The 16,394-nt window shown below is 35.1% G+C and overlaps 1 protein-coding gene and 1 long non-coding RNA gene across 2 annotated transcripts; one reads left to right on the forward strand and one right to left on the reverse strand.

The window, feature by feature from the left end:
• Positions 1 to 650: 650 nt before the first annotated feature.
• On the reverse strand, positions 651 to 3,804 carry LOC107784958 (F-box protein PP2-B10). The gene is made up of 3 exons (XM_016606160.1): positions 3,445 to 3,804; positions 1,371 to 1,489; positions 651 to 1,280 (listed from the first exon to the last, which is right to left on the reverse strand). The coding sequence occupies exons 1-3, from the start codon at positions 3,703 to 3,705 to the stop codon at positions 875 to 877; spliced, it is 786 nt and encodes a 261-aa protein (XP_016461646.1). The 5' UTR covers positions 3,706 to 3,804; the 3' UTR covers positions 651 to 874.
• A 10,378-nt stretch (positions 3,805 to 14,182) lies between these two features.
• LOC107784955 (uncharacterized) lies at positions 14,183 to 16,132 on the forward strand. Its single transcript, XR_012699462.1, has 2 exons — positions 14,183 to 14,621; positions 15,703 to 16,132. It is a non-coding gene; the product is annotated as an uncharacterized LOC107784955 (long non-coding RNA).
• The last annotated feature ends 262 nt before the right edge of the window (positions 16,133 to 16,394 follow it).

The raw sequence follows: 16,394 nt of genomic DNA on the forward strand, positions 1-16,394 counted from the left end.
AAAGTGTCCCAATGCCTCAATAAACTTGTAAAATAATAAACAGTATGCAACAGATTCCTGCTTCCTCCTTCATTATTAGCGCGACCTTAGGCCATTAGGAGTCCACTCAAAGTTGTGAATCAAAAGATAAACTAGTAAGTGCTTCCGTAATGTTGGCCTAAATTGACCTCCAGCAGTTAGTCCTCAAAGCTCAAGTGCTGCATTTCGACTTAATGATATGCAGCTTTGCATAATCAGAAGCAGCCCCGGGTGGATATTAGAAACCACACCAAGGGAAATGTTAGAGAAACATGTTCCTTCAAGTCAATATGGAGAATCTACACAGGAAAATATGAGTTAATATGTCTCTAGCCAAATGATCTAGTAGGAATTGAACCAACAGTCATTTAAGATCATCAAATTACATGGAATTTGATCTCCTCTCTTTCTTGAAAATGCTAGATAAACAAATTTATAGAACAAATATATTAGCAGCAGGAGCTGGCACAAAGAGTGTAAGTCAAGGCATAAAAGGGAAGAGTGTAAGTCAAGGCATAACTTTATGGTTTCCTACAATAACCTTATTTAACTTTCATTCTAGCATAGAGAAGGTTAAGTTATTCCCAAAATTGCGGGGAGTAAAAAGAGTTGAGCATAACAGAGTGCAGAAGTTGATGCTACAAACAGGTGGCATATTTCATTTATAATCATAAGAAGATATTGAGGTTTTTACACACATCTACTCACTCTGTATTGTACATTAAAATAGTGAATCAACTCTATGGATAACTCGGGGTTGACCATTTTGTGAGAAGGGCCATATTTAGAAGAACATTATATCAATCCAGAAAAGAGCGACTCTTAGCAAGGCATGGTAAGAGGATTCTTCTCTTCTTCATTCTGGTCGAAACTCCATTCCTTGAACAATAAGGCCACCTTTAGCAAAGAGACGCCTAATCTCCATCAATCTCGCTTCAACATCTCCATCTTCTCCAGCATCATTGAAAAAATTTCCCATTTCTATTTCCATCCATCCATCAACTCTTCTCTTGGATCGCTTCTCACTAGGCCCTTCTCGTCTGGAAAGACTAACAACACTTGCTCGTTCCTCAGCTTCATTGTTACTCTCACGACCAACAAATCTAACAAATGCATTAGCAGTTTCAAGGCCATAAAATCCGTTTGCCAATTTGAACACCAAATAAACAGCGTATTTGGTTCTTTTTGACAGTATTCCAGTTTCAATCTTGCCTCGCATATCAAGCCAACAAACAAACCGAAGATTAGCCACTTCCGAGAATCTGCAAAAATTTATAGTGATTAATGTTTATGTTTAAGTTAAGTAATTTCTTTCTAAATTACACAGGAAAGGAACAGAGAAAATACAAAACCTGGAGTCTGGGTGAGATGACCATCCCCAATAATGTGGTGTATCACCCCATGAAATAACAAGCTCCCTTGCTGCAACCATAAAACATTTCTTCCCGGTCTTCTTATCCAATGAAAAACTCTATTTAACAAATAAAACCATGATACACAAAACATCAGGAATAAAAAAGTAAAACATTTAAAAATAATAAAGGGTCTAGACTTTATCTAACTACATGAAAGGGAGTCCGGGACAAGACCATTAAAAACCCGTTATGGACGGGTCAGGTCGGGCTGGGACGGTCACAGGCTGACCCTGCCCAACTTGACACGACTAGCTACAAGCGCCTGCCCATTTCCACCCATACACTGTACGCATCTATATATTAGGGCCCTTTTTCATTGACAATTAGCTGAATTTTTCTTGTATTCGTGAATATAGTCACATTTACACGATAATCCAATGAAAAACTCTATTTAACAAATAAAACCATGATACACAAAACATCAGGAATAAAAAAACAAAACATTTAAAAATAATAAAGGGTCTAGACTTTATCTAACTACATGAAAGGGAATCCGGGACAAGACCATTAAACACCCGTTATGGACGGGTCAGGTCAGGCTGGGACGGCCACAGGCTTACCCTGCCCAACTTGACATGACTAGCTACAAGCGCCTGCCCATTTCCACCCATACACTGTACGCATCCATATATTAGGGTCCTTTTTCATTGACAATTAGCTGAATTTTTCTTGTATTTGTGAATATAATCACATTTACACGATAATCCAATGAAAAACTCTATTTAACAAATAAAACCATGATACACAAAACATCAGGAATAAAAAATAAAACATTTAAAAATAATAAAGGGTCTAGACTTTATCTAACTACATGAAAGGGAGTCCGGGACAAGACCATTAAACACCCGTTATGGACGGGTCAGATCGGGCTGGGACGGTCACAGGTTGACCCTGCCCAACTTGACATGACTAGCTACAAGCGCCTGCCCATTTCCACCCATACACTGTACGCATCCATATAATAGGACCCTTTTTCATTGACAATTAGCTGAATTTTTCTTGTATTCGTGAATATAATCACATTTACACCTTAATAAAAACTTAAAAGGAAATAAATCGATATACTTTTGATCCCTTAGTTATTATTGAATGATGATTGTGGTCCTTGTGTTATCTAATTAAACACCACTTACCCTTTAGTTAAATAAATTTACACTTCAAGCGCAACAACAACAAAATAAAAACCCCAATGTAATCCAAATTTATACTTCAAGTCCATTTCCAAGAAATCTAACTTTGATTGTGAATACCATGTCATATGTCAAGCGAGAATTACTCTAGAAAATATTTTTCATGTTGTGATCCTTGTAAAACTGTATCAATCTCGGAAAACCATCAGTAGAAGTACTAATACAAACACATAAGTGGTATATTACACACTAATCACAAAGCTCATCGCTTAACAATCCGGCAATCTGAGACCAAAATAATAGTAGTACATATCAATCTATTACATATATTACTTGATCAAATTTTATAAAAGCCAAAAATTATTTGAAGAGTTTAAGTTGTATGCACTAACTGTATAAAAAATATTTTATACAATCAGGTCACTCGAAAGGTAATTACAAGTAACTTTATTTAATAGCATTAAGCAGTAACCTAAAATAAATGGTAAGTAACATTCTATAACATGTTAGATTATACTAGCACCAAAATTTATAAGTATATATATAACTTAAATCCTTATTCCTCCATTTATTTTAATTATCACTTCTTTCTAAATTTAAAAATAATTTAACTTAAACTTTCTATTTTACCTATTTTTATAGCCACAACGTTATAATATGATTAAAACTACAAGTTTCAATACTCTTATAACAAGATAAATTTCATGGCATATTTAAGACCACAACCTCCAAAATCTTTCATTTCTTTTTTAAATTCCTGTTCACTCAAATATGTTCAGGTAAATTGAAATGAAGAGAGTAATTACTCAGTAATTCAGGGATTAAAAACACAATCTTTTCTTAAAACACCAAACAAAGCAAAACAAAGGTTAGAGAGTTACCACTTTGCCGCCATCAGTGAGAATCGGGGAATCACAGAGACTAAAATAAAGCTCTTTTTTGGAAGGAGAAACTAAGAAAGAGTTTGAGCTAGAAATAATATGTTGATAATCAGAGGGCAAAAATTTCTCCCAAACGACGTCGGATTCAGCAGCAGACTTGAATCCGAGTGAGATTGCTGAGGAACTAGCAGCATCTTTAGGAGAAGTGAAGGAGAGAATTTCAGATATGCAACCTTCTGGTAATAAACGAAAATAATCCATTGGCAAAAATCAATTGATTAAAGTTGCTGAATTTTTGGACGGTATTTATAGAAAACGAAGTACAAGCTTTGGAAACTTACTCTCCACGTTGTTTTGTTCGTCTCAAGGCGTCAACAAGTGTATTGGATAAGTAATAGCTAAATGTTTGTTTTAATTATTATTTAAATTTTATTATAAAGTATACGTAACAATAGATTTAACGCTACCATATGAAATGTTCGATTTAACATGATTGCGTCATTATCTTTTATTTTCTTATTATCTTGTCATTCCTTATTATTAAATAATTTTATTTTATTATTTACTCTACCTATTTTTATAATAATTTTATCTTATATCATATTTTTTTATAATATTATAAATTTATTTTTCATATAATCGGTGCATGAAATCATGAAACGATGACAAATAATATAATATATCCAATTGTATACATCAAAAAGATACAATAAAATTTAATACTATACAATTGTGTAAATAATTTTTACTATCATGGCGTGTATTTGGATATATATTAGCGGAACAGCTTAGTCAAATGAGAAAGATTGTAACTATTGGCGGTTAACATAAAAATTTGAAAATAGTAAATTATAAGTTTCTTTTTTTTCAACATAAAAGTATACAGATCATATATCTTTTACATATCATATAATCCCCTTTTCAATATTGATGGAACATGATAGGGATTCATATTGTTCTTCATTTTTAAGTTTATAATCCCTCTGAAAAAATTGTTTTTCATTTTTAAGTTTATAATCTTTGCGGTAGCTTCATTAACATTATGTATCAAATAAAAGGTATGTCCAGGAAAATCACCTAGTTCTCCATAAATAATCAATTGAAATCCTAGAATTATTTATGTTAGATCAGCATATTTCTATGGAGGACCGATAAATACTTTTGCTACAAAAAAAATTGTAATAAGAAACATTCGATATTTCGCACTATGAATTTACATTGAAGAAGTTGATATAACATTCCAAACTCCAAATTTAGCATCATAACATTTAATTTTCTTGTGATTTATAATATTGTGATTATCTTAGTTACTTGAATTTTTTTATAGTAATTATTTAACATATATATCAATAATAAAAATTAAAATCGATAATTTTCCCTCCTAATATACTATTTTATTTAATATTTTTTTGTGACTGATGAGTAATTTTAAAGTTAAATTATTTCTAAAATAAAAAATATATCATTTCCTTCGTATAGACTTGGGACAGAGATGGTATAATATGGTGTAATTTAACGCCTTTTGTCATGTATTTCCTCTAAAATTGCGCCGTTTCAATTAGCAAAACCTTTCTCTAAACATTATTGAAACTGTCAAAAATGGGCGATCTTTTTACGCTGCCAGTAATTTCAAGCCGCTCGAAACCTCCCAATTCAAAGCCAATTGGAGGTATGCTCACTATTATATATGTAGCTCCTTATTCTAGTATTTAATTTTTTAGAACTTGACATTAGATGTAATTTTTAATCCAATTTCTAAATTGTCATTCTTTTAGGGCTGAAGTGTTGACTAGAGTTAGTGAACAAGCTGATAAATTAGCTATAGTTAACTATGTAACTGTAGTTGAAGGTTAGTTAGTTAGTATAATATTAGAAGTTAGTATAGTATAGTACAATATAAATACATTGTAGATTGTACTCATTGTATAAACGATACACAGTATCATTTCTTCTTCTTCAGAATAACAAATTTATGTTTCTCTTGAGTGCTTCCTTTATTTGCATGTCTTCTTCCTCAAGTTCAATCCTTATATCCACGGTAGCTAACATGGTATCAGAGCTACCAGAGTATATCGAAGGAAGTTCTCAAGTCAGTCTCTACACTTGTTACTTCAATTTTGCAATTCTTCTGAAAAATTATCCAATTATAGCGTGTAGTAGAAAGTCTAGGGTTTACTCTTAAGAAGCAGCTGAAAATGGTGATTGGAGAAGAAACGGTAGGTGATACTTCATATCCAACAACTACAACCTCTGGTAATGTCAATTCCGGCACCGACGTAACTGCATTTCCCTCAATTGATCGCAATCACTCACTATTCCTTCAACCAACAGAGACTGCAGGTAGTACTCTGATCTCTCTTCGGCTTACTGGTTCAGATAACTACGCATTATGGAGTAGGTCTATGGGGATTGGATTGTTAGGGAAGAGCAAGTTAGGTTTTGTAGATAGTCGATTTCCTAAGTCCAAGTTTGAACCTGAACTTCATGACCAATGGGAGAAAGTGAATGATGTAGTTCTCTCATGGATAATGAATGCAGTAAGGCCAGGTTTACTTAGTAGTGTAGTATATGCCTCTAATGCTCACAAGGTATGGGAGGACTTAAAGGAGAGGTTCAACAAGGTGAATGGATCTAGGGTTCTGTATTTACATAGGGAGATTCATACTCTTACTCAACGTACCATGTCTGTTGTTTACTACTTTTCCAAATTGAGAGACCTTTGGGATGAATTTGATGCGTTAATGCCTTGTCCTGGCTGTCCTTGTCCAGAATCAAAGAAGTATGCTCAGCACTTTGAGTATCATAGGCTACTACAGTTTCTGATGGGATTAAATGAGTCATACTCACAGTCAAGGAGCCAAATTATAGTGATGTCTCCAATTCCTAGCATTAACAAAGCCTATTCTCTACTGATTGATCAAAAGAGTCAAAGGAATCCAACTAATTTTACTCAAACTACCCAAACTACTGAAGGCATAGAAGGAGATGTATTATATAATAATAAGAATCCAACAAATGCAGGTGAAAATTTCAAGTATAGAAAGAATCAGGTTCAGTGTGAATACTATCACTACAAGGGGCACACAAAGGAGAATTGCTACAAATTGCATGGCTATCCATCAGATTTCAAAGGAAAGAAAAAAGGGTAGAACTCTAGAGTGTATGCAAACAGTGTGAGTAGTCTAATGTTTCCAAATGCTGCAGAATCGGGCTATCAACAAGGTTCTTATGGAACTCAATCAGGGATACAATAAGTTCTACATTCTTATATGCCTCAGTTTGCCCAGACCACTCCTAACAATAGTCCTGCTGCTCCCTTCTTCACCAAAGAGCAGTATCAACAAATTCTTCAGATGCTGGCCAAAGGGAATGAAGAGGGTCCAGAATCATCCACCAAGTTAGCTATTGCAGGTACTCTAATTACTCTGATGTCCAATCATCTTAAGCATAACTGAATCATAGACACAGGAGCCTCAAATCATATGACTTCTCAACTTGATGCCCTTACCTCCTGTCAGTCCATTCCCAGTTCAGAGAAGTGCAAAGTTCAATTACCTATTGGGAATGTAGTATCTGTATCACATAAAGAGACATCCTCAGTACTTAGAAATAACAATATTTCTAATGTAATGTATATTCCAGACTTTAAATATAACATGCTCTCAGTGTCTCAATTCACCAAAGAACTTCAATGCATGGTTGCCTTCTTCCCTGACTTCTGCATTTTTCAGGATCTCTACAGTGGTCAGGTGAAGGGGATTGGTAAGGAGGAGTATGGTTTGTACATACTTCAAGGAGGATCATCCCAGGATTCTACAGCAACACCAGACAATAAGTGTGCTCATACAACCAGCTTACCTGATTCTGCAGTAGTATGGCATAGAAGATAGGCCATGTTCCTATTGATGTAATAAGGAAGTTAGATGCTCTTAGTACCCTAAAGATAGGAACCCAATACTGTCTTGTATGTCCAGTTGCTAAACAAACTAAACTACCTTTTCCTCTAAGTACTTCAGTATCTCAATCTGCATTTGGCTTAATGCATTGTGATATCTGATGGCCATATAGAGTTCCTTCTCATAGTGGTAAGAGGTATTTTGTTACAGTAGTTGATGACTATACCAGATACACTTAGATATTTTTGATCAATTTCAAGTCAGAAGTTATAGTTGTACTAAGAGATTTTCTAACTCAAATAAAGAACATGCTTTCAGCTTCCATAAAAGTCTTAAGGACTGATAATGGTAGTGAATTCTTTAGTAATGAGTTTAAACAGCTGCTCTCCAGTCTTGGTATATTTCATCAGAGTTCATGTGTCTACACCCCTCAACAAAATGGAATTGTTGAGATAAAACACAGAATAATCTTAGACATGGCCAAGTCTCTCAGGTTTCAGGCTACTGTTCCTCTAAGGTTTTTGGGTGAATGTGTTACCACTACAGTCTAACTCATCAACAGGCTACCCTCTAGAACACTTGGGCACAAATCCCCATTTGAGTTGCTTTACTTGCATCCTCATTCACTGCAACACTTAAAGGTCTTTGGTTGTCTGTGTTATGCAGCATGCCCCAGGATTGTTAACAAGTTCTCACCAAGAGCTATTCCTGCTGCCTTCCTGGGCTATTCTTCATCTCAAAAAGGTTATGTTCTGTATGACTTGAATTCTAAGTCTTTATTTGTTAACATAAATGTTGTTTTTCCGGAAGACATTTTTCCTTTCAAGCATGTGTTATGTTCTGGTAGCATTATTTTTCTTATACTGGATCTACTCTCATCAACTAGTGCAGATCCCAAGATCTCTGCTTCAGATTCATCTCCTGGAGTTGATATTCCTTCACATGAGACTAGTGCTACATCTGAGGGGGAGTGTCTTCTCATTCTCCTGCTGACTCTCCTGTGGCTACTCCTCACTATACTACAAATTCTGAAGGTAACTTCACAGATAATGCAGCACCTGGTGACACTTCTGCTGAGACTCAGTTTGATGATGCATCACCTAGTGCAATGGCTAACACACCTGGTGTTGTACCTGATCAGGTCCGAAAATCTTCCAGTCCCAGCAAACCTCCCATATGGATGCAAGATTATGTGGTGCAGTCCAAAGATGCTAAGTGTTCTTATCCCATTTCAACTTATGTAGGTTACTCTCACATTACTCCTTCATACAGTAAGGTATTGGCAACTCATTCAACATGTTCTGAACCTCAGTTTTTTAGTGAGGCAGTCACTGATCCTCAATGGGTAGAGGCTATAAAGTTGGAGATTGCAGCCCTAGAGGAAAATAAAACCTGGAGCATAGTTGATCTACCTCCTGAAAAAACTCTTATAGGTTGCAGGTGGATATTCAAAATTAAGTACAAGGTCTCAGGAGAGGTTAAAATATACAAGGCCAGACTAGTTGCCAAAGGCTATAGTCAAAAGGAAGGGCTGGACTACAGTGAAACCTTCTTTCCTGTTGCTAAAATGGTAACCGTTAGGTCCATTGTAGCTCTTGTTGCATCTCAACACTGGATGATATACCAGATGAATGTTCATAATGCATTCCTAAATGGTGAATTGGTTGAAGAGGTGTACATGCATATTCCATAGGGATTTGCAAACCAGGGGGAGACTAAGAAGGTTTTCAAACTTCACAAGTCCTTATATGGTCTTAAACAAGCACCAAGACAGTGGAATGTGAAGTTAACAGAGGTACTTCTGCAGATGGGGTTTAAACAGAGTCACTATGACTATTTATTGTTCATTAGAGGAGTTAATGGTGATACAGTTATCATCATTGTGTATGTGGATAACCTACTGATCACAGGGAACCATGATAAGTTATTGTGTGACACCAGAGTAGAGTTGCAGAAGAAGTTCAAGATGAAGGACTTAGGGGAATTGAAATGCTTCCTGGGAATTGAATTTTCCAGATCAAAGGAAGGGATCCTTATGTGTCAAAGAAAGTATGCACTTGAGTTAATATCTGAAGCAGGTTTAGGTGGAGCAAAGCCTTCTGGTACACCATTGGAGTTGAATCAAAAACTCACATCTGTAGAGTATGACAAGTGCATTCAGAACTGAAAACAAGAAAGTGATCAGGAGCTCAAAAGTCCTAGCTGTTATCAGAGACTTGTTGGGAGGCTGTTTTATCTCACCATGACCAGACCAGATATTGCCTTTGCAGTGCAGGTTTTGAGTCAGTATATGCATTGTCCCAAGGTGTCTCACATGGAAGCTGCTCTTAGAGTAGTCAGATACATCAAACAAGCACCAGGCTTGGGGTTACTTATGCCTGCAGAAAGTACAGACAAGCTGATTGCTTACTGTGATTATGATTGGGGATCATGTATAGAGTCAAGGAGATTAGTAACTGGGCACTTGGTTAAATTTGGAAATGCACTGGTGTCTTGAAAGTTAAAGAAATAAATGGCTGTATCTAGAAGCTCAGCTAAGGCTGAGTTCAGAAGTATGACTTCATGTGCAGCAGAAGTCACTTGGATGGTAGGGTTGTTCAAGGAACTTGGAGTCAAGATTCAACAGTCTATAAGTCTGATATGTGACAGCAAGGCTGCTATACAAATAACAGTCAAACCTATCTTCCATGAAAAAACTAAACATATTGACATCGATTGCCATTTTGTTAAGGAGAAAATATGTGAAGGGCTACTGAAGACAGAGTACGTACATACTAAAGACCAGCTAGCAAATTTACTGACAAAGAGCTCGGGAAAGTTTCAACATGATCAGTTACTAAACTAGTTAGGAGTGAAGAATCTGTATCAACCATCAGCTTGAGGGGGAGTGTTGACTAAAGTTAGTGAACAAGCTATAAATTAACTATAGTTAACTATGTAACTGTAGTTGAAGGTTAGTTAGTTAGTATAATATTAGAAGTTAGTATAGTATAGTACAATATAAATACACTGTACTCATTGTATAAACGATAGACAATATCAATTCTTCTTCTTCTTCTTCTTCTTCTTCTTCAAAATAACAGAATTTTATTCCTTCATTTGCATGTTTTCTTCCTCAAGCTCAATCCTTAGATCTATGGCAGCTAACACAGAGTGCAGACACCAACTGAAGTTAATAAATAGCTTTGGAGAAATTTGAAGTCCTCAACAAATTTGTGACAAGTATGCAGTTTTCTTTTTTCTCTTACTTAAGTTGATATTTAAAATGTTTTTTTATTTTTTGGGAATAATATTGTTGTTGTAATTTTAGCTAGTTAATTGGGAATGTGAAACTTCCCTTGTTGAATTTAGATTCTTTTACAAATTATAAACCAGTATGATCATATGCAATTGTTAATTTTGTTATCTCTTTTTCTTTCCATTATGCTTTTAGAAAATTGTCCTGTTATTAAGTATGAAAATGCATTTTCCTTTATGTGAGAGATTTTTTATTTCGAGCAGCTGCAATTTAGGTTAACCACAAGTGAAATATTGGTTGGGATTTAGAGTTACATGCATAATTCGATTGAGAAGGTTAATTTGCTGAGGGAAAATAGGAAAAAAAAATGCTAGAGCATGCATTTGAGAAGAAGAAGATCTGGTTCACCATTCTACTCGGAAGTTTAGGTAATTTGGAGGAAAAGAAATAACAGATGCTTTGAAGGAAAGGTTGACACTATATACAAGTTAAAATGTGCTTGCATCAGTTAGCTATAGGTGACTTGAAGAATGTATATTAGTCAAATATCTCTATAATAGCTTAGTTTGTTCCGAATATTTTTGGATGTTATAGCGAAGTGTTGTTATAGAGAACATATATTTTAACATAACATAAAAATTGGTTCTGAAAAAGTTTGGCTTTTATAGTGAAGTGTTGTAAAGGCATAGGTAAGCGAGTTAGCTCGAGGAAAGAATTGGAGTCAAAACACATGTGTTCAGAGGATCCTGAATCAATAATCCAAGTTTTAGTGTTAAACACTACTAGACAGATTCCAGAGTATTTGAGTACTGTACCAGCCACATCATTAGCATTAATCTCTGTCCCTCCATTTTTTGTGTGTCCAATGTGCACCTGTTTGATTAGGTTAACCAGCTCTGAGAGTTGTTCTTTGCTGATGTGCTGATTGTGATTGTCCACTGATCCTTCGCCAGGAGGATTATTGGTGCAGTCATCTTCCTTAGCTCCAAGTACTGTATTAGCCTTAGCTGATACATGTTTGATTTGGTGAATTGGAAGTCTTTTGGAAACTCTATCAACCTGTAACAGTATGTCCTGACATGTCCTGTTCTCATACAATGGCTGTAGCTCACATTAGGATTATATTTAGTCTTCCTAGCCTTGAACTTTTGTTGAGTGTTTCCAGATTTTTGTGATGCATTCCAAGTCTTTTGAGTTTGATTGTTGTACTTCTGTGGACTCCTTGTTTGTGCACCTACCATAAAAGATAAAGCATCACTGGGATACTGTGGGTTGATGTATCCTTCCTTTTGACCTTCATCCTGTAATAGCAAAGAATAAGTCACATCCATAGTTGGAAGAGGGTTCATCATCAGGATGTTCCCTCTTGCCTGACCATATGCATCATTAAGTCCCGTAAGGAATTGGATGATCCTTTGATCTTCCATAAACTTGGCTTGCTTCTTTCCTTCACACACACAGTCACAGGTGCATCTTAAATGTGAGTTTAGAGAACCCAGCTCATCCCACAACCTTTTCAATGTGGTAAAGTATCCTGCTATATTGTTGTTTTCTTGTACTGATCTTGCTATTTTCTTCTGTAGGTGATATAGTTTGGCCCCGTTTGACTGGCCAAATCTATGCCCAAGACTACCCTAGAGTTCCTTTGCACTTTTTGAGTAGAGGACACTGTCTCCAATATATTTGGATAATGAATTGAGCAGCCATGAAGTCACCGTGTCATTGCACCTGCTCCAAAGTGCATAGTCTTTGGAAGTCAGGGGTGGTGCAACACAACTCCCATCTATGACGCCTAATTTGTTTCTGGCTGAGAGTGTTATAAGCACTGACCTTCTACATTCTTGGAAGCCTCTTCCATCAAATGGTAAGTTGACAATGATCATACCAGGTGCATCTGAAGAGTGTAGAAAATAAGAATGATTTGTGTCATGATTTGGTCCATTGTTGGATGAACCAGAGGCAATAACAGCAACATGAGTCTCTCTTCCAGTCATGATTCAGTGATTGAATTGAAAAAGAAAATTTGAGAGAGAGATTGAATGGATCGAGCTACTGCTCTAATATCATGAAGAAATGTAAAGCAGATTTGTGAAAATTTCTCTGTATTATTTCATCACTGTGTATCAATATTTATACAAAAAGCTAATCTAACAAGAAAGAGAAAAATCTAATTATCTGTACACTTGTACAAATTCTATTGCTAGTCCTATAACAGAAAAAACAATAATATTTTCTTGCAATGTATTAACATGTGCTTCTCACGTGAGAGAAGCTTCCTTTATATTCTCTTGTTCCAACTGTCCAGAATTGTTAATCAAACGGTTGAGATTTAAATTGACTTGGATGGTCAAGATATATCCATGTGTAAAATCAAAAGGGCCCAAATAAGAGAGACACCATAGAGATGTCTGTACCCTATTTATTGTGTCTCAAACCCGTCTGCTTCTCCTTCTCTTCTTTAACCACAAATGTCTTCTTTGAAGGTTCTGCAGAGAAATTATCATAGGGCCAATTTGTCCATGGATCAAATATCTTTGGATACTAGGTGTTGTGGCGTACGTAGGATTTTATATAAGCAGTGTCATAATTTGAAGAAAAATAGTAAAATGAATAAAAAATTATTATGACAAGCGATGTCTTTTTATATATGTATCACTCAGTATTTTTATTTTTTTTATAAATATCTAGTGAAAAATTTCGACCGATGGTATAAAGTGCACACGCCCCCTGACTAAATGTAGTCATTGTAGTGACCTAGTATCCAAAGATATTTGCTTTTTTCCATAGGTTGCTACTCGAAATGAGTGTACTGACATATATATAAGTACACACGCCCCTTTTTAATTTATATGGTGTAGTTTGACTGAGCACAGAGCTTAGCGTACGCATGGTGTTCTTCAGCTCAATGTTACTGTAGATGGTGAAAATGTTGACATTGTGCTATTTACATGAACAAGTTTAATTAACTGGTGCTGAAAACAAAGTGGAGCAGGACAGAATTACAATTGTGGAGCTCCAAATTTAACTAGTAAAGAAATTGTTTTCTTCCCCTAAATTTTATAGTTATTCTTAATAAGGTAATTTATAGTCTTACATATTTATGATTTATTTTAAATCAAAAATTTTAAAATTCTTTCTTTCTTAAATTTCAATCCAGGCATAAATGGGACGGAGGGAGTATGACTATTATAGAGTTTTTATTTTTATTTATTTAAATATTCGAATAAATATTTAAATATTTTTCAAGATGCTAATAACATGTTTGGCCAATCTTCTTCAAATCCAAAAGCACATTTTTTCCAAAGTTGTAGTGTTTGACCAAGTTTTTAGAAGAAAAAAAATGCTTTTGAGCAGAAACAAAAACAGTTTTGGAGAAACAGAAAAATAATTTCTCTCCAAAAATACTTTTTTTAAAAGCACTTTTATGAAAAATACACTTATAAGCAGTGTTTAAAAGATTGGTCAAACACTAATTGTTGTTCAGAAGTGTCTTTCAAATTAATTAGCCAAACACAAATTAATTCTGGCCGAAAGTACTTTTAAAAAAAGTATTTCGTATAATAGGCTGATTTCAAACAAGTTGTAAGGAGAAGTTTGACTTTTGTTTGATTTATTAGCTCTCCCATTAACTTTTATTATTAGAAATTTCTGAGTAAGAGTTTGGTTGACTTAGCTATCCCATCAAAGAAGCTTCTTTCCCAATTCCAAGCTTACGGTCTTTTTTTTCTTTTCTATAAATGGATAGTTCATATTTTAGCAACTTTAATCAATTAATTTTTGCCATGGATTATTTTCGTTTATTGCCAGAAGGTTGCATATCGGAAATTCTCTCTTTTACTTCTCCAAAAGATGCTGTTAGTTCCTCAGCTATCTCACGAGGATTCAAGTCTGCTGCTGAATCTGACGTCGTTTGGGAGAAATTTTTGCCCTCTGATTATCAACATATTATCTCTAAATCAGACTCACTCTTGGTTTCTTCTTCCAAAAAAGAGCTTTATTTTAGTCTCTGCGACTCCCCAATTCTCACTGATGGCGGCAAACTGGTATGATTTTTTCGTTTCTATCTAACCTTTGGTTCTTTTCTTTTCTTATCTTTTTTTCCTTCCTTCTTTTTGTGTTTTGCTTGTTATCGCTGAGTAATTGAAATCTGATTTAGCCTAAGGCTTTGGGTTTAGTGAGAAAAAACTGAAATTGTGGCTAATTCCTAAATAGCCGCCCTTTAAAGTGGATACATGGTGTCATTTCTGCACAAAAACTTGGAATATAAGTGGGGAAAGTGGAAGAAATTTAAAAATAGCCAGATTTACAAGTGGTAATTAAAAAATAGTCACAGTTTCAAAAGTAATTCTTGTAAAGATAAATCTAAACGAAAACATTGTTCAAAATTCGGAAATATTCCAGCATAATATACTCGAGTTCCAGTATAATATACCGGTCCAGCATAATATGCTGGAAGTTCATACACATGTGCTCCAATCTCCAGTATATTATGCTGTAACTTTCCGCGTGTTGGAGTTCCACCATAATATACTGGAAGTTCATATACAGGTGCACCAATCTCCAGTATATTATGCTGGACCGGTCAGTGTTGCAGCAAAATAGTGGTTATTTTTCAATGACTTTGCAAACGCTGGCTATTTTTGAATTACCAGTCCGAAAACTGGTTAGCCCGTGCTATTTTTACGGGGAAAGTAGAAGAGCGAGCCCATTAATCTACCTAGTTTCAAGGTATTTTTTCACTACTATCCCGCCCCAGAAATTATTTATATTTTCGGTAGTCAAAAAAGTGTATAAATTTGAATAAATTTGTATAAAAAAATACCAAAAATATATATTTTTCGGCTTTTATTTTGAGAGCAGTTATACAATGTCATTTTCCCTAGTTTTGAAACGTGTGGATTAGTTGACCCTCGAAAATTACTCAGTTATCGGAAAAGACTCCAATTTAGTATAACCAGTACTATGCAATCGATTAAAATGTATAACTGGTCTTACATTTTGCCGGATTGTTAATCAATGAACTTGGTGATTTCTATGTGATATTGTGAAGTGGTCTAGCAGTTCTTTTTGGTTTGTTTTTAATTCCAGATGTTTCGTGTATCTGTGATTTGATATGTCAAATAGAGTTTTTCACTGGATAAGAAGACTGGGAAAAAATGTTTTATGGTGGCAGCAAGAGAACTTGGTATTACATGGGGTGATACACCACAGTATTGGGAATGGTTACCTCACCCGGACTCCAGGTTTTATATTTTCTTCGATTAATGGAGATTATACATCTCGATGGAAAAGCTGGCCTCATTGTTCAAGGAATGGAGTTTCGTCCGGAGGAGGAGGAAGAAGAAGAAGAAGAGGAGGAGGAGGAGGAGGAGGAAGGAGGTAGAGGAAGACAGTTTTGAAGAACAAGTAGACCATTTGTGAAGAACGAGTAGACTGTTAAGTTGGAAAATGGTATTTGCAATTTGAAATTATGTTTGGATATGTATTTCACTTGAAAAAATGTTTGTAGTTTTGTGAGTGGGGAAAAAAAAATGAAAATTTTACGTCAAAATCACCTTTTGATTTTTGTAAATCTCATTTTTGAAAAAGTTTTAAAAATTTTATGGACAAACACATTTTTGAAAAATAAAATCGAAAAAGAAATTTTTTTTTATGGACAAACGGGTCCTAAGAGTATAGATGTATTTATCTTCTTCAATTGCTTTTCTCAAGTCTATCTACCTATCATGCATGGCATCGGCTTAGTTCTGCACAGCTTTGCAAAAGTGTAAGGAGAAGTTCCGTACAGTATATCACATAAAATAATATAATACTCC

Source organism: Nicotiana tabacum, chromosome 15 (genome assembly GCF_000715075.1).
Source record: "Nicotiana tabacum cultivar K326 chromosome 15, ASM71507v2, whole genome shotgun sequence".
NCBI lineage: Eukaryota > Viridiplantae > Streptophyta > Magnoliopsida > Solanales > Solanaceae > Nicotiana > Nicotiana tabacum.

Coding starts and splice junctions, on each gene's coding strand:
- LOC107784958 (XM_016606160.1), bottom strand. CDS start 3,705: ATGGATTATTTTCGTTTATTACCAGAAGGTTGCATATCTGAAATTCTC. Junction 1,490..3,444: donor TCACTGATGGCGGCAAAGTG/GTAACTCTCTAA, acceptor TTTGTTAAATAG/AGTTTTTCATTGGATAAGAA. Junction 1,281..1,370: donor TCATCTCACCCAGACTCCAG/GTTTTGTATTTT, acceptor AAATTTTTGCAG/ATTCTCGGAAGTGGCTAATC.